The 19,436-nt window shown below is 35.7% G+C and overlaps 2 protein-coding genes across 5 annotated transcripts in view; one reads left to right on the top strand and one right to left on the bottom strand.

Moving 5' to 3' along the window:
• Positions 1-6,791, bottom strand: part of IFIH1 (interferon induced with helicase C domain 1) — a 49,797-nt gene extending 43,006 nt beyond the window's left edge. The window contains 2 exon segments of the mRNA NM_001290175.1: positions 232-400; positions 6,013-6,791. Of these exon segments, the coding sequence (NP_001277104.1) occupies positions 232-400; positions 6,013-6,465 (622 nt within the window). The 5' untranslated portion in view covers positions 6,466-6,791.
• Positions 6,792-6,929: 138 nt separating this feature from the next.
• The window catches only part of GCA (grancalcin), a 32,952-nt gene continuing 20,445 nt past the window's right edge, over positions 6,930-19,436 (top strand). Inside the window, exons 1-3 of one of the 4 annotated variants that reach the window (XM_025039277.1) lie at positions 6,938-7,038; positions 9,320-9,486; positions 11,378-11,593. In XM_025039277.1, coding sequence (XP_024895045.1) covers positions 11,470-11,593 — 124 coding nt within the window. In that variant the 5' untranslated portion in view covers positions 6,938-7,038; positions 9,320-9,486; positions 11,378-11,469. Of the gene's footprint in view, positions 7,039-9,319; positions 9,487-11,377; positions 11,594-19,436 lie in introns of all 4 variants that reach the window. The other 3 variants (XM_025039278.1, XM_006921129.3, XM_025039279.1) reach the window with 3 other exon arrangements.

A 19,436-nucleotide genomic window follows, 5' to 3' on the forward strand; every position in this document is an offset into this window, starting at 1 on the left:
AGGAGAGAGCCCAATAGTCTAGCCCAATTTGCTGAGTTTTGTTGTTTTCAGTAAATCTTTTCCCAGGCAGCAGTTTCCTTATTTGTAAAAGAGACGATCTCTAAAATTCCTTTCAGTTTTAAAATTTTGATTCTAAATATCTCAGTGTTTGGTATTATGTCTACAAGCTTCATTAAGCTCCCAACCGCTGGGCAAAATGGCCATACTCTCCTGTCATAGAATTAGAAATACCTGCATTGCCCTCCGAGGCACTGTCGCCAGTTAACTCCCGGACAAGTGCATCATTTCCTGTTTGCTTCAGGACAGTCAGAAATGTAGAAAACCAGTTTTCTTTCTGCACGATCCTTCTCAGTAGCTCTCTTACACCTGCTTCATTTCCACTATTTTCTGCAGCAGCAATCTGTTTTAAGAGAAAAGTAGAAGAAGATCAAACATGTGAATAAATTTAAAAAGGAAACAGCCTTTAGAAAAATTGAGCAATTAAGCATAAATAAAGACTTCTTTCAAACACTAAAGAAAACAGCAGTGCCACTTGTAGCAATAAATGTTTTACCTCAGTCATTGTGAATAAGGGGCGCAAAAGAAAGGGCCTTTACTCCCTAGCAATATTATGTCTATTTGCATCAAAATTTTTTTCTGGATATCTAGGGCACGATTTTTCTTTTCGACCCATGAAGTCTATAAATGGGAAATCAAACATTTCTTATCAGTTCAGCTTTCTTCACTATTACCATTATAAAGTAATTATTATCACAGATTTATATTCTTGCCTATTTAATACTGGTAATATTTATCATTACTATAATATTTTTCTTAAATTTGTGCTTATTTAATACTATGAGACAAATTTATTTCTATATCTATTCCTTTTTTAAAGTAGGGGGAGAATTATTTCTATTCCATTCATTATAAGCCTTAGCCTTCGTTTAATTTTATTTGTATATTAATCTAGAAAATCTTTCTAAATGTGGATCATTTGTCACGTTATCATTGTCACAGTGCATCCCCCAATTCTTAATATAGCACCAAACATTTGGAGAAAAGACTAATACAAGCCACATTTAGACCAGAAAACAATTAGGACATTATCAGCTTGCTGTGTCATAGGCAAGCTACTTTATCTTTCTGGGCCTCAGTTTCTATATGTGTAAAATGAGGCAACTGGAAAAAAATTTCAGGCATTCTCCGTCCTAGCGATACATCCTAGAATCATCTGGGGAGCTAGAAAGAATACTAGTGTCTGGGATCCACTCCCAAAGATCCTGATTTATTTTGTCTATGCTGGAAAACTAGACTTTTTTTTTAAAGCATCTATTAATTCTAATCAACATCTTAGTTGAGAAATATTGACTCAAATACTCTCAAAGGTCCTTTTTAACATTTGCTCATCTTCTACATGTATAATTTGGATTGTTTGCCTAGTTTTTCCTACAAAATTTATGTATTTTCTAGAACCTATAAATATATGTTATAAGCTTTTAAAGTCAGAAATTCGTTTGCATTTTTGGAACAATGTCTTGTTCAATTGATTGTAAGCTCTTTTTATGGGTGACTGAGCAAAGCATCTATCTTTACAAATATTTCACCAGTGAACACCAGTATGTAAGTGTACAGCACGATTTCCACCCAAAGAAAGTTTTAGTCTTATTAACTAACAGTTAATAATGCTATAATAAAAGCTTTGTTTATATTAATCCAGCAACCCTGGAGGTACCTGAAGAAGGTACCAATATTAACCCATTTTACAGATCAGAAGTCCAAGGTGCAGAGAATTCCAGCTACCTACTCAAGAACACGAAGCTAGTAAATGGCAAAGGTAGAACTTGACCACAGGCAATTGGCTTCAATGCTGCCTTCCTGTACTATAATTATAGCTAAAACTTTCTCTAATTTTAAATTCATTTTCAGGCAAGAAAGGTTAAAAGGACTACTTGAACTTAATAAATTTAGATGATTTCAGTCCATCTCCTCCACAGCATTCTCTAAGCACATTCTTCTTCATTACCTACCTTTTCTCTAACTTGATTAATCTCCTAATGAAAATTTTGTCTTTGCTGGTTTGTAACATCCTTATTATTATCCGCTATTAATCAGAAAAAATTTCTCTAAAAAGAACAAGTGAGGCACTGTAATGAACACTTTTATTAAAAACCTAAGCATATTATATCCACTAAATTTTCTTAAACTATTAATCAGTTAAATTGATTTTTACTATAAAATTACATTTGTCAAGCTTGCTTTGTCCTGAGTTCAGGTATTTAAGAATCATTATGCCATTATTTCCTATAAGTATTTTTATTACATGAATGTGAATTACATATAATACCTATCATTTTTGTCAGCTTCATCAAGATTCTGAATTTTTAAGGAATCTTCTCAGTTTGGGTGTTAGAAAATGCATCAATTCCCTTTGAAGCAACCATATGTATATGTGTGTGTGTGTGTGTGTGTGTGTGTGTGTGTGTGTGTGTTTGTGTGTATTCTTAGTTAATCTGCTCTCCTAAAACATAGTAAAGATATTAGATTCCAATACACAAATTTGATTACTTAAATTCTTGGGAGGTAAATACTTAGACTTGAGGCTGCAACAGGACATATAATGATTCCCACACATATTTCTCCCCCATTGAACTTTTTCTCTGAATATAAAATTTTAAATGTCTACACATACATTGATAGCTAATTTATGGAATATAAAATAAGTATAAAATTGTGAGTAATACAATTCAGTGCTTTCATAGTCTAAATTCTTTGATCTATGTTTTTTCTTTCCAACAGAAATCTGTGAAGAAACCAAGATATTTCCATTAAGCACTAGCATCCTAAAACAGAAGCAGGTGAGTACAGAGGCACTCTCTAGTTAAGGATCATTCTGTAATAATGATCCATAACGTGACTCTTGTACTTATTGCTGAGTCACTAGTATTTACGATAGTGTCTAGCATATGCTAGACATTCTTTAACTATTTGTTGGAAGAATGAACACTGATCAACACTACAACACAAGCTCCATGAAAGTGAAGAAAATATCTGTGCTATTCTCCAAACTTTTCACCACTATTGTGGCACAAAAGTGTCATTCTATCAATTTAAACCAAATAAATGAATAAATAAATCAATTAAATACATTTCTTTGGGTAAATACTGCACACAAAACTAAATCTAGGATCATTTTAAGAAGTTCTGATGTATGAGGAGGAGGGACAGGGGTATGGATGTTGGAATCCTAAACTAACAGACCAAGTAGAAAATGTCTACTGGAAAACAGGAAAAGAATTAAAATAAAATATGGTTTTTTAGAAGTCTCAATTACTTATTTGAATGCTACTTTAAGCTGTCCAAAAAGCAAATTTTGAGCACTTATGTTCACCACCCATCTGTTTCCCAATGCTTGACAATGTAATTCATTATATCATGTGTTTCCAGCTCTTATTTCAGACAACTCTTTGGAAATATATTTAACCAATCATTTAAATGTTAATCAACATTTATTAAGTACAAACCCTATGCCTAGTCTTGGCCAGGTTCTGAGAGCTTAAACAAGAAAAATATAGTTTCTCCTTCGAATCAAAGTTTAATCCAGGGACTTTGAAAAGCAGATCTAAATTTCAAAATGGAAGATTTACCTAAATCCCTGAAACTTTAAATTCACAAGGAAATGTAATCAAACGAATGATAATAAAGGTCATCATCATCATATCAAAATAGCTCTTTATCATTTATAAAGCTTTTTCCTAAACATGATTTCGTATTTACTGCAATATTGTGAGTGAGAGGAGAAATTATTATTATGTCCATTCTTCTGGATAAACTTAGGATCAGGGAACTTGAATAATGTGGACCAAAGTAACATATACAGAAACAAAGATCTTAAGTCCAAGTCTTTCCACTCAAATTTCCCATGCTTTTCTCGCTGGACTTTACCATTTAAGATAAACATTCATCGATGACCTCAACATCAATATAGCTTCTTCTGAACCTAATGCATCCTTCCCATCGTCTGTCAAAGATTATTTTTGAGACTGACGATACATGTAAAATGATGTGTACAAAAAACATTTCATGATATCAGAGACCCTATCCTCTCCTTAGAGAGCTTCAAACACATAGATCCTCCATCTTTCAGAGCCTCCTTTGAAACATGAATCTAGGAGAGAGTTCGAATTGCTCTGGGTTGCTCTGGCCTTAACTGCTACTACTACACAAATGTCCCTTTACTTTATATCTTCTTTGTGTCAACTCCCTTGCATTACTGCTAGCTGCCTCCAAGCTTGCCAGAATCAAGAACTTGGATAAAATCTAGCTGGCGGAAATTCAATCCAGGCAAGACAAAAGTGATGCTGATAGGCAGAAGTATTTAGAGTAAATAAGGAGAAGTGCTGTTTCGCTGGCAATCGGGACATCATACCCACCAAACATAAACAGCTTTGTGGTGTTACTGGACTCTGTTGCTTCTGGACTTCCTAACAGCTACTGTGGCTGGAAATGCCATCTTCCATCTCCAGCTGGCTTGAAGGCTGCATACTGTCTTCCAAATTAAGATTCTGCCACAGTGATGTACACATTTGTCATATCCAGCTGGACTACTATAATGCGTTCTAGCTGGTTCTCAATACACAAAACTACATAAACGTTACAGACAACAGTATAAAGTAATTTACTTGTTGGGAAAACCAGCCATCGAAATTAGATGCATGCTTGGGTCTTTGGACAGGCCTCAGAGCTGTCAAATCTACAAAGGAGCATCTACAAAAGACTAACTCACATCACAGGCTGATAATGAGTCCAAGCCCCCAAACTTTGTAACGAGGATCCAAACAGTTAATGAATCAAAAAGTAAGAGAGAAAGAAAGAAAATTGTCAAAATCATAGCACATTAGACAAAGCCTCAACTTTTTGTCATGGGTTTATTTGCCTATATGCCTTTCAAAATAAGACATTCGACTTATAACCTGGAATAAGTCAGATTCAAATTGGTCTCCGTTTTTATACTTCACAATACATTCTCATTCTTTGAAAAACGATGAACAATAAAACATTATATTAAGTGCAAAGTCACCTGTAAAATTCACCCTATCAAAATTCCACTTAAAAAAATCCCACTACTCCTTCACTAATAAGAAAAACTGCAACTAATAGACATACTTTTTCAATGAATTATCTGCAACTTTTGATTCACAGAGAAAGCTGAAATTTTAAAGAAAATAACGTGTTATATGTAATTTCTCTACTTAAACTAAGATTAAATGGCATAATGTATAACATAGGCTAGAGATTGGAAATTTTTTTCTCTAAAGGCCAGATAATAAATATTTTAGGCTTTGTGGACAATATGGACTCTGTCCAACTGCTCTTGAAGTACAAAAACTGTCCTAGTATGTAAATGAATGAGTGTGGCTGTATTCCAATAAAGCTTTCTTTATGAACACATACAATTTAAAATCTAAAAACCTTCTTAGCTTTGGGGCCTGTAAAGACCAGTAGCAGTCTGGATTTAGCTCATGGGTCATGGTTTGCTGATCTCTGTTCTCTTGAAGTATATTAAATAAGACACAAAATTCCATACCATCAGGAGCTAAATCCCTAGTTCTGCCATTGTCTTCCTAGATCTTGGGCAAGTTACTTAACCTCCTTTAGTTTTCTCGGCTGTAAAATGGAGTTAATAGCATTAAACACCTCAGTGTTTTTGAGCACGAACTCTACTAAAACATTTTGCAAGTGATACTAATTGTACATTGTAAGTGGTCAAAAAAACGTTACTTATTAGCATACATTATTATTCTCGAATTAACATCTCTAGCTCATTTCAGTGAAAGGATTAGAAAAATAGCCTTTTTGTGTTTAAAATTTTCAAAATTATGTTTTAAGTGACTAGATATTTTCTTCTCAAGAAAGGAGGGAAATGGGTTTACCCAAAGATATCACAGACCATTTGGAACCGGGCAAATGAATGGCCAGCCCCAAGTTGTAAAATCTGCCTAAAAGCCCAGCTCTACCTAAACTGACACCTACCCGATTTCTGTCTTCAATTGTCAACAGTTCCTCCTCCAGACATTTATCCAAGACATCTCTAACCAGAAGCTTGTCCACCAGGGTGGGCTGAAGGAGGTTCAGTAGTTGGAGACACTCATCATGAGCGTTCTCAAAGGATGGAGAAGGCAAGTCTGTGAGCTCAGGGTTCACGTAGCGGGCAGCTAAGGGGCTGCCTGCTCGCTGGAGGGCCTCTACAAACACCCTAGTCCAGCCCGGGGACCAGACTCCCTTCTCCAAGGTGCTCAGGAGCTGTTCAGCTGCGTTAATGTTCCCCATGGTGGTGGCCGTCCTCTGTATCTGCTCCTTCATGTCTGCAGACAAAAAAGTTAGGTAGTCCAGTACAGGCTCCACCTGGATGTACATTTTCACTCTGGCCCGGAAGCACGAGATGAGATATCGGAACCTCTTGTCTGCAGAATACTCATTCGACATCTTTCCTTCTCAGCAAAGGGAGAAGTTCTCCCAAGTAGACGGACAGGTTTCTGTTCTCAGCTCAACTGGTGCGATGCGTGTACCACTGTCCGCTGCCTTGGCGTAGCAGGGTCTGCAACTATGTACCTGACAGCATAGGAGTCGCCTTCAGGGTCCCCAGACCCGCGCGCAGGGCGAGGTGGTTGCACCTGGTAGGTGGGCGGGGAGTGCCCGGCCTGGATGTGGCGGCAGGCAGCGGAGGGCAGACAGCGCCGCACCTCTGACTCTACGGTGCTCGCGGGGGCCGGGACTAGGGAGCCGCCTCTGCTCTCTCGCGACGCAGCTCTGAGTCCAGCTTTCCGCCAGGCAGTTCTTATAGTTTGCCTGACTTTGGTTTCTGTTTCGATTCTCCTATCCAGGTCTTTCCAAACGTAAGCCACCGCGGGGTGTGGCTGTTTCGTGGGGGAGGAGCCACACTTTGGTCAGTTCCGCCAAGGAGAGTCCTTTGGCCAAGGGCACTGTTGAAAACAGAAGAAGCGAACTATCTTCCCCACGGAGTAAGACACCAACGCTCCAGCAGTGCACCTCTTACAGGTATTTTGTCTTCCTTGAAGAGTTCTGCCTCAAAAATCAGACTCACCCACAGCCGTCTTGCATAGCCTCTTGTCAGCTAAAATGTGGAGGGTGTGAAAGCGCGTGATTGGGGACTTCCCAGCCTAGAGACGAACAGAGAGTGAAGCCAACCGAGAGTTCCCTTTGGCTGGAGAATGCGAGCAGGTTCTGGTCCCGCCAGAGTGGTAAAACTGCAAGGGACAAGAGGAGAGACGAAGTAAGAAGATATATCTATAGAGCTGTAGCCCCAGAACTACAGGTGAAATGACCCCTACACCCTTTCTAGATGTAAACCTGACCTCCAGTGGGTCCCCAAGAACTAACGCTTGGGAAATATGTGGGAGGTTATGAAAAAAAGGGAATCATGATAAACAGTTAACTTTAGTGCCTCATCTGCATATTATAGTATTTGGTTTTGATCAGGGCCTGGTGACAGAGCAGAGAGACTTTAACCAACAACTCAGCTTAGGAGGAAGTCAACAATGAAAGTTTCCTATCTCTCAGCCTGTAAATTCCCCATATTCTTTAATATACAGCTTTCCTTTAATAAAACAAAACAAAATCTCCAACAACTTATTTTTGACATAGCTGCCATTCTTTTCTTGGATTCAATACAGCAAGTTTTGGCTGAAGCAGCTAGGAACTTAATTAGCAACTAATGTACCAACTTGTAGTAAACATCAACATTTGTCTATGTCACGAGGGAAAAAAAAGACACCCACACTGCAAAATGGCAGCTTCATTTCAGTACAGAAGCCACATAAACATGCGTCCTTCATGTTGCTAGTCAAGCATTCTGCTGCCCTGGGTGACTGTGGGTGGTAGTATATATGCTTTATAAGGAGAACTTAATAGTCCAGAATTATATGGGGGATGGAGGGGTTGTATAGGCTATCAAAAAGATGTATTTAAGAAAATTAATTTGTTAGCAACATTCATTCAAAGATGTTTGGATAGGCTAAGGAAACCTGGCTATAAAAGAAATATAGTCTTTGTGTTTACCGGAGGCATACAAAATATCCAACTGAGCACATTATAGCAAATTTATTCTCTATATAATAAAGCTAAGGCTTTTTCTTTCTTAAAGGATTGTAAATTGATTGAAGAAAGGACATATTTACACAGTGACCAGTATAACACAAATAATAGGACCTTGATGATTTTCTCCCTGATGGGGAATTTTATTTGCCTTGACTCTAGCTGCTGGCCTAATCTCAAACACAGTGAAAGCTGCTGAAGTGAAATGAAATCTTAGCCTTATAGGTAGGCCCAATTTATACTATTGTGTTTCTTCATAAAGCACTATTACATCTTCATGTAATTTGGACATTTGACCTTGTGCTTAGGTAGAAGAGAATCGAATTAGACGTTTCTACAGAAGTATTCAAATTATTAATTTTTGTTATTAATTCTATCTTTTGGAGCTATTACAAGAAAGTTCCCCACCCCCTTAATGTGCCAGCAAGTTTCATTTAGTATGTTAAACAAAAAACAATGTACAAACCAAAAACATTGTCCCCGGTACTCATCTTTTTGTCTTTTAGTTTGAAACACTGTGGAATAAGAAGAGATTTCTGATTAAATATGGGAAAATAATGTCATCTTAACACCACGAAATTGCTGGCCTGTTGAGAGAGGATCAAAAGCAAAAGTTTAAATGTTTATATTCAGATCATTCATTCGAATTAAAAAAATGTATTAAGTACCTGCTATATCGCCAGCACTGCTCTAGGTACAGTTAATAAACTTGAACAAAGTTTCTACCTTTATGGAGCTCACATTCTAATGGGAGTGGGAAGATGCATAATAAATAATAATTAGAAAAATACAGTGTGCCAGGTGAGGATAAATGCTGCGAGGACAATGGTAAGATCTATTCCTAAGTATTTTATTATTTTCGATGCTATTATAAAAGGGACCATTTTTTTTTAATTCAGCTTTTGCATAATTGGTTGTCGGTGTTATAGTAACACTACCAATTTTTGTATGTTAATTTTGTATCTTGAACCTTAATGACCATTGATTAAATCTAACTTTTTTGATGGAGTCTTTAGGATTTTCTACATAAAATCTGCAAAAAGAGACAATTTTACTTCGAGTTTCAGAACTATGTTAAATAGGACTTGTGAGAGTAGGCATCCTTGTCTCGTTCCTGATTTTAGTAAAATCTAGATAATGCACATTACAGTTTTTCTGCCCTTTCTAACTCTCACCATTACCATCACATAATATCCATCAATAACAATTCATTTTTACTTTCCAGTAGGAATCACTCTGCTGAATGAGGTGCAGTGATGAGTACTGAGCATAGATGGGAGTGCCTGAAGGAAAATTGAAAGAAACCTCTTTTAGGAATCTACCATATTTTTGATAGGACTCCTGGAGGAAGGAGGTTGGGGAAACAAAAGCCAAGCCATAATATCTCAAAATGTATGTTTTTTTTCTTTATCTATATTTTTACATCATGATTTAGTTTATTTTCTGTTGGAATAGACTTTGTCCTCTGTCAAGTTTTTCCTGATAGCTTTCATTTCATCCTTCTCACTGTTTTCCAAATGTAAGTTTCTGTTTCTCCTTTGAGGTAGGAAATCCTGATCTTTGTCTTTTTCTTTTTTCTAGACCTGCCTATTCTTTTAAAACCCCAAAGAAACATTTTAAGCAGTCTCCATCAGTTTCAAAAGCCACCTCTTAGCATTTTGTTCTATAAATAGCAAATCGGGAATGTGCTAGATAACAGGTTTCCACTGTTATCCAACTTTTCATTTAAGTTTTCTACAATTAAGAAGTAGTAATAATCATAGCTGCCGCTTCTTTGACAAACCAGAACTACAATGTATGGCCACACATGGCAGTAATGCCTTTTCCAAAGAAAATTAGAATAAATTTAGTTTACTGAGGAAATCTTTCTAGAATTATTATTGTTTGTACATTTATTTACTAATCGTGTCAATGAAGAGCCCTCTCTGTGTAATTTAGAGTCAGATGGCCCTAACCTAGCAATATGGAATTGTGGTTAAACATAGAGACTCTAAGTTCAGGATGTCAGGATTCATATCTCAGTACTACTTATTAATTGTGGTGTGATCTTGGGAAAATCAGCTCAAACTTCTCAGTTGTAAAATGAGAATGATACCTGTACCACGTCATAAGGTGGTTCAAATGATGGACTCTAAAGTAAAGCACTTAGCACCAAGCCTGGCATGTTATATTTGCTCTATAAGTGAATGCCAGCATTCTTATGTAAACAATGAATAAGAGATATTGCTAGCCCTCAAAGAATGTGCACCTTATGGAGGAAATAAATTAGTTGTGTACATAAACACTATATAATAACTCGACATGTAATTAAATTTTTAGAAAGGATCCCTTTTTGTAAGAAATGGAAGTTGATATGCTGATTTAGCAGAACAGTTTATTAAAAGGATACTATTATAGCTTTATATCTCAAAAACATAAGTAGGTACAAAATAGAAAAAGAAATTCTGGCTAAGTTTACTAGATCATGATATTCATTTCTTAATTACTTCCACCAATTCATTTATAAAATTCTGGTTTTAAGTATGCACACACAAAAGCTTTTCTACATAACAAATAGTTTTGGCCCAAACAAAAAATTTGGTGTCTGTGAAAATTTTTCCAAACATCCATTTTTCCAAGTGCTCCCTTCACAGCTTAAGTCCTTTCAAAAATAGTTATTTGTGCATGCTTTAAAAAAAGAAAAAAAAAATAGTACTTTTACTTCAGAGGCATTGACTGGCTGTGCTTCTTTTATTTTATTTTAAAATAAATACTTAAGAGCAAACTACGGTCAGATGCAATTAGAATGCCACTGTCTTTTCCTTGAAATCATGGTTGACATTAATCTAGTAGACATTTTGGAGTTAGCTATCTCAGCCTGTGTCCATTTGGATTGAGTGGTGATTGTTCTAATCGCCTAATACCTACCCCATACAATTAGTTAATTTTTTTTATTTCACCTCTGCTCACGTTATAACTGAAAATTTTAAAGTAGGAGTAGGAATCCTGTAGAATGAGTTATTGAAATCAAATAGTGAGATAAATCGAAACAAATTTTTGAATTGCTAAATCACTAAGGATTGAACTAAGATTTTAAAAAATAATAAAATTGTCAGTTATAAAGTATTTTTATTATTAATGTACTAGATATCAATTTCATTCAAAAATCTTTAATCTCATCTGATCTTTTACTTTCTAATTTTTTAATTCATGTTTTATGATATGATAGTTGTACATGTAAATATTTTCTAAATAAATAGATATCTTTTTATTAAGGTTTATGTTAAAATATTTTTACTGATAGGGATCAATAACAAAGTACTTGAAGACCACAGCTCTAGAGAGCCTCCCAAGAGCTATAGATTATGATGAATTTGAAGAGCAAGATTGATAAGGATGGAGAAGAAAAATGCATATGTGAAAGGAGAGAAAACTCTGGAAAGAGAAGGGCGAGTCAGCATTTACATCTTGGAAACACTAGAACATATCAAGTTACAAGAATTATTGCTTTATGACAAAGGTCAGTATACTAAGTTCACACATGAAACCTGAATATATTTCATATCCTATTGCCAGACATGTTGTCTAGCAGATTTTTCTTAAATTGAATATTTTAATAAAAACTTTTTTATTTAAAAATAGCTTATGTTCACTGTAGCAATTTCAGGGAAGAAATCATATAATATTAAAGAAGATTTATGAATTACTTGCAATCTCATCACCCAGAGATAAGCATTTTTAATATTTTAATTGTATTTTCTACCAGTATTTTATTGCGTGAATATATGAGTAGATGCATGTGTGTGCGTGCTTACACACATTCACCATTTGTTCAGCAGAGAGTGAGTTGAGATGGTCTCAACTTTGAGGAAGCAATCTCCAAAGAAGAGTTCTCTGTAGGGGGATCATGTTAACATGCCAAGGGAAGAAAGAACCCGTAAGAGACTCCCTATGGCAGGGATGGCCAAGGTCTTTGGGTAGCAATGCCTAATATTGAATTACATGTTTATTATTGTGCTGCACTTGCACAATCGCCCCTTGTTAGTTCCAGATCTTTCAGAAAAGTCTGCCTATATAACAGGCTTATGATGTGGTAGTTTGGTTAATCAAGGAGGAAAGTCAGTGGCCCCATGTGGCACAGAAAGAAAGTGTATCTGTAGAAAGTGAGACAGGGAGCATGGATTGAGAATTCCGTTCAAGGAAGACAATGAGAGTATAAATCCTCCAAGAATCCTCAAACATCTTAGCAGCTGTGCCAGACTTCTCCTGCTCTGTGGGACGGCAAGGGGCCCTCTCAGGCATGCTTTCAGCTGCAAGGCAAAGAATGTGTGACTAAATGTGGCTCAGCCAGAGGGACTGATTTTGTCTCACTTAACAAGAAGAGCCAGTGATTCATTGAGGTTAGAACTCTGGAATGTGTCCTGTAATTTTCTTGGCTTTTCTCTCATGGTTGCAAAATGGCTCCAACAGCCCCAAACATCATTTTTAATTCCAACTTTAGTTAAAAGTTGGTTCTAGGGGGTGAGAGCATAGTGTTTCTCCCGTTTACCTTCTCCCAACAGAGAAAGGGAAAAAGATACCGCAGGAGTCCTACAGCAGAATTTCTCATAAATCTCATTGGCTGGAACTGGGTCGTGCCCACCGCCCCTAAAATAAAGTGCTACCTGCTCAAAACATTTTAAAAATCTCATTTCTAATAGTAAGGCATTGTTTGACACAGGCACTCAAGCAAATTTATTTATATATTAAAATGTAAAGATGACCCAAGGCAGGCTAGAAAACTTGTTTTCCAGGTGGTTTGACTTTCTGAGCACACTCATTGTTCTGAAGAGTATTCCCAACAGGAAGTGCTGAAGCAGCCATTCAATACCTTGTTGTGGCAGCAAAGTGAGCTAGGAAATGTTCTCAAGCCTAGCTGCATATTAGACTCACATGGAAAATGTATTGCATTAGAATCTCCATGACTGAAACTTCAGTGTCAGTTATTTCTCTTTTTAATTCCACTTGAGATTGTATTCTTCAGCCAGAGTTGAGACCTAGAAATCAGGGCCAGCTGAGAATACAGATGAGTCTCATTATTCATAGCAGTTATGTTCTATAAAGTTGTTGTGAGCACTGAATTAGAGGATATCAAATCACCGCTCCCAGGGAAATACAGAACCGGGTTCCCGCAAGCCAATGGTCACATTTCTAAAACCGATCAATATATAACCTTGTGTTTGTGTGTGTTTCTGTACGGACACACCTTATTTAATATATCTTGTTGATTCATTAATGTTACATTCACAATTAGCAACATTGTAATATACCTGAATGACATATTTTTTAACATATTTTTTTTGTGAGGCATATCACAGTTTTCCTGTGCTTAGAAACACTAGATAACACTTTAGGACTATTAACTTTTAAACAGTGAAATCACCAACAAAAAGCACAAAAATGCAAAAAATTGTCAGTAAATATACCATGAAAAGGACGCTTGTTTACAGTATGAAAGCTGAAACAAGAAGGCAGAGCATCCCTTTGGTCAGCCTCAGCTGGAAACATGCACATCTGGACGACACAAATTTTTCACTGCTCTGCACATATCCGCCAATGACAGTGAAAGCACCAAAACTAATGTTTTTAGGATTACAAATAAATTTTAACGAGTAGGGAAATAGGTTCCGGGTATAACCATGAAATTTTGGAAAATTTGATTATACTTTATAGACATATTTCTGAATCATTTGTACTAACTCAGTTTAGCTAAAGTTATGATATAAATGAACATACATTTTCAGCAATTTATTAAAAGTGATATAGTTTGAAACATTCATCTGCCAAATCCATTGCCCTGGGCATTGCCAGATATTTGCTTAGAAAACATGAGACCTATTATGCATCATAGAAAATATATATCTTAATGCCAGTAACCTCTTGGACACTATAGAATGTAAATCTCTAGTTTATAGTTTGAAAAATTGGATCATATGAATTCAACTCTAAAGGTCATCTAATGTCTCAACTGCAGAGAAAGTAATAAGGAAATCTGAATGTGAGTGACTGGAAGAATTTTTGCTTATCTCATTCCTAATTGTTACCTAGACTCTTGGTAGTTCACCAACCTATATAAATTCAGCACAGAGAAAGAAAAATATAGGGGGAATTCCTATATCATGAAAAAAAACTGTCTCGCTCACAGTAAGTAAATGAAGTTTCTTACACTTTACCAATCAGGAAATTCAAGTTCCACACAAAAATAAGCTTTTCTGCATAGCCACTTTTATTGCAAGTTTATCATACCCTAGGTGACTGATATTCAAACTGTACTTTGAGGAAACTTAATGTGACTTAATGATACCTTAGAGGGTGATGGAGAGAAATTCAAGGGGCGAGGCTGTGAGCCTCACTTCTACTCCAAAAAGAGCAGATTGACTACTATTATCTGTATATTTTGCAGTTTCATACTTTGAGAGGTGTTTGAAAAAACCTCTGTGCTAGTAATTCAGAACATCACGTATAAAGAATTTTTACAAAAATAGAAATATTGTATCAGAGCCTTCTAAGACTATCTCATATTTTTATATGCCCAACCAGTAGCAATATGAGTTCTAGTTGGACATCTATCTGCCTTTTCCCCATCAATTTCTCATAGAGCCAAATATTAGAAAAGTTGGGCAAGTTCTGGAACCAGTATACCATATTACTGAAGGAAGGAAATGGACTTCAGTTACATTATACTGTTATTGTTATAAGTGAAAGAAAGCATGAGTAAAATCAGTAAGTGAATGAAAAGATGACACGCTGATTTATTAAGGCTGAAAATTATACCATGTTTTACTTTAAAATTGTACTAAATTTTATAATTTAAATTTATAATTAAAATTAAATAAATTTAAGTTTTATAATATTTTAAAATATTTTTATAAAATATTCCTGATTACTCCTAAAAGAATTAAATTTTTCTTTTCTGAATTTCTAATTAGTATATGTATATATGTGTGTTGCAGTTTTTCATGTCTATATGCATATTTATGTTGAGGGTATATAGATTTAGCAGCTCTAGGTGAGCTTGCCTAGTCCTTCCCAACCCCTAGAACTAGTATAAAATTTTAGAACTTATTTCACATTGATGGTCTCATTTCATTGATTCTTTTTCCTTCAAATGCAATTAAAACCTCAAGAAAGACATATTTTACTATGAGGGAGATTTTTTTTTTTTAATTATAGGCAAATCCAAATTATTACTACAAACGATCTACTTTAAAATACTTCAAGATGAAAGGTTTATGATTTTAATTGATAGATGAATATAAATAAACCTGCAAGTATGGACTGTGAGTGAAATCTGATTTTATACATTTCAGACATGTTTCGTTTTTCAGGAATAGACTGCTTATGTGCTGTATGTTGTCAATTAGGAATTAAGAATGATATTAACATTTAGTTTTTGTAGAACACCATAGTGAACTGTGAAGAAAACCTGAGCTTTCTCACAACATGAATTCTGAAAGCTAGCCCAGATTCTCGGTTGAGGGGTGGGGGCAAGTACTGCCTGTGGCTTGTTATATTCCCTGAAACCCAATGACACAGTGTCTCCTCCAAGGAGCAGCAAACACAAAGCAGCCTAGGCCAAGTCCTAGACATTTTGCTGTATCCACTCCATTCTCACTCAGAAAGGTACTAAGTGCAGAAGCCTTCCCTTGCTTGTTTCCTTAGGCTACTCTGTACTGCAACCTGATGATGATGGTGTTGCCTCTGCTGCCACCTTGTGGAGTTTTTATTATCAAATCTTAACTACGTCAAACTGATTTGGCTGGTTTCAAGCAAGTAAAATTGTAATTATGTGCAATTATAGATTTTTTGACAAAAAAGGGAGGTAATCCATATATCTCAAAGGGAAGATAAAACCATGGCTATAATTTAGTATGAACTTAAAGTATTATTTTTTATAAAAGCAGAGAGCAACTTAAAGAGGAAATATCCCTATTTTGCAAAGGAAGAACCAAGATTCATAGACTTTGTATTACATTGCCCAACATCACACAGCCAACAGTTGAACTTAGAGTAAGTTATCCATCTCTAAATTATTTATTGCATAGTTCCTTTGAGTTTGCATAGATAATAATGACTAGAACCAATTGTTTTAAAATGTAGGTTTTATTATTATTCCAATATAAAGAGAACGATAGATCAGGATAATTGCCATTGAAAAAGTAGTTTGTTACAGTGTTCAAGATGAGGGAACATATCACACCATGCAGGGCCACACAAGGAGAAGCACCAGAGTCAGTCAGTAAGGAGAGGATAAAGGGAAAGTATGAGCAGGAGCTTTGATTTTAGTTTCCATGGGAAAGGTAAGGCAGAGTTAAGCAAGTTTAGAATTGGCTAGTTTGAATAATTCCAGCAGGCTCTGGGACATAGGAGCTGTCCATAGTTGCCTGGTATCTGGCCCTGGGAAGATTAGTGCAGAGGAATACTGTTCTAGGAGTGTAAGAGTCGGAGAGAGGAGGTAGTTCAGAATATGGGCTCCGGATAAGATAGTTTGCACATTAAAAGCACACTCTCTTGTGAGTCATTTGCTATCTCTAAGAACTGGCTGTTCCTGGTAGGGGCAGTTTCTTTCCAGCCAGCCAGGCCACAGATGCCATGTCATCAAGAATACAGAAAATATAGTTAATACACCAATTAACTTACTCTCTTGAAATTAGACAGTGTGTGTGAATGAATGAAATCGGTGGAGTGAATAAAGAGAAATTGTCTTAACTCTGATATTGGTATTAAATTATTATCTACATGATATGGTTAGCTGATTGATAGTTTTCTACATGAATGTTTCCCAAATATCAATCAGGAAGAAGTATCCAAATTGATCTAAGTATCGGCTGACTTTTGCCATTACTGAAAAACTATGATAGGGTCATAAGCTTGAAGTTAACATATTTTGCTCAGTTAATACTTCAAAATTGAGATAATAATTATTTAGTAGTCAACTTTATACTGAAAGAGCTATATTTTAGGCACATGTTTTCTTAATAGAAATCAGTTTTGTTTCTAAACAGTTTTACTTTATGTGCACATTTATTTAAAATAACGTACAGAAAGACATTTTATACAGGAATTTTAATTTAAATATTTGATTTTTCTTATCCATATACATAGATATTTGCTATGTCCCCACCCACCCCTTTTTGGCACTTTCTATTCATTTAATTATGTTTTCTGATATCACTAACTACCATTTGTGCAATTTATGAGCAAAGTGTGGCCTGAAGATTCTGTTGCTAGATTACATTCTCTTTTCTCCCACTCTCCCCTTCCTTTCTCCTAGACTGGTTGCCATAGTGCCTCTTGGAATGGGTGGCGCAAGTCTGTAAAAACCTAGGTTCTCTCTTATTCTCTCTCTCATCTACATAGCTTAGTCACTCAATCAAGTATTTGGATTTAATTAAAGAGAAATTCACCATTAGTATAATTATTCGATAAATAATTACTTTATGCAATTGATCTGGATCTTTGCCTTCCAGAAAAATTACATAGGTTGAGTCTTTAATTAAAGAGTTGTTAAATTTTGGCAGGAGTGTGAGTCTAAGTTGTAGAATTTCTTTTTCTTCACTGCATTTGATATTTTCCACTAGTCTCTGAAGATCCATGCTCCACTGTCCTGTACTGTTCCCTGGGAGGCTGGCCTTTATGGAGTATATCCTTAAATTTTCTTTTCCTCCGGATTCTGATTGGGAACAGCCAATTGGCAGGAGATCAGAGGCAGGAACAAGAGTGAAGTTGTAGTATGTGTTCCCTCAGTTCCCTTCCATTTAGTTCATCAGGCATCCCTCTACTAAAGGTCATATGTCATGTGACCCTCTCTATAACAGCTACTCTTTCTGGGTTTCTAGAAGTGCTTCCTTGCCTTGCCTCTTCAGTCTAAGGGTGGTAATGTATCCACACTGTTGCTTGCGTTGAGATGCTAAACCATCCCTTATCAGTGCCTCTTAAGTATTTCAACACCTTTGTAAATTGTAACTTTATTGCAATCCCTCAGTTACTGTGTTTGAATGTGCCATATGCTTTTTTGGTGGATGTAGCAGCAATTGAGTTTTATGGCTAGGGGCCAGAAAGCAAAGCAAATGTCCAAAGCTAAATTGAGCAGATCTTGAATGGTACATTAACTGAGCTCATTACACCCACATGGGTTGCTCTTGACACCATCATTGGTCATGGGTCCTCACGTGTGTTCCTACATTATATGTCATAATTCCAATCCTCAGGGACCATTGCTTCTTAATTCTTAGATTTTTAAGCAACTTAAAAAGCTCTACACGTGGGACTTGATTCATTCATTCATTCAAAATTACAGAAGCACTGTGGGTCATCATTTTCCAAACATGAAAATTAATCAGGTCATGTTTTGTTTTAAAAAAAACATTTTGCAACTGTTTTGATCTGTATCTACAATACAATTTATTATTCTCTTAGCTTCCTCTTAAAATGTAATTGGTATTACTTGTTTCGTAAGATCATTGTGAAGATCACATGTGATAATCTGCTGTGAAAAGCATCATGTGCTGTTTAATTAAATAGGTTGTAATTTTTTATTCTTATGACTAGGTTTTATTTCCACCAATAGTTTGATGTGGATTGGGATGAGCGGCAATCTTATCTTCACACATACACAAAACATCTGAGAATTAATGTGGAAATGAGAATAACTTCAGCTTTTAGTCAGATCATAATCTATGTAAGAACATGGCCACTTTCACGTTTTTGATTAAAATATTTTTAGTTTTTTGTAACAAGACTACTCTCACTTAATCTATTTTACACATGTTCAAGTTACCAACCAAAGAGATAAGCACCAGCAAAATAAAAAAAGTATTCATTCAACATTATTTCATTTATATCTTTCTAGAAAGATGGTTTTGTAAGTGTATGATTTCATGTTATGAATATGGAGTCCAATTGATATTCACGAGCATGAAAGTTAGATTTAAAATTTAAGATAGGCGTTTTTCCAATATTGCCCAAGTAACAAATTACTTTATTGAGGCTGTTAATCATCGTGTTGTTGCATTTATTGAGCATTACTTGTGGACACATATTTGATCAACATTATACATATAGCATTTCTAAAGAACTCTGCATCGAATCCAAATTGCCTAAAGGGACATAACAATCCAAGTGAAAATGTATATATTCAGAAACTACTACTCTTCACCTTTCTGAAGAGCCCTGTTGACATTTTTCATATATGCATTACCGTTTATTTAAATTGTTTTAGAATTTATGCTTTTGCCAAAAGAATACTTAATATTACCAGAACTAGAAACAGACAACTATGTTGTTGAAAGTTAAATAAAGTCAATTTATCAAGTTGCTGGTCT

This window comes from Pteropus alecto, unplaced genomic scaffold, assembly GCF_000325575.1.
Source record: "Pteropus alecto unplaced genomic scaffold, ASM32557v1 scaffold3, whole genome shotgun sequence".
NCBI lineage: Eukaryota > Metazoa > Chordata > Mammalia > Chiroptera > Pteropodidae > Pteropus > Pteropus alecto.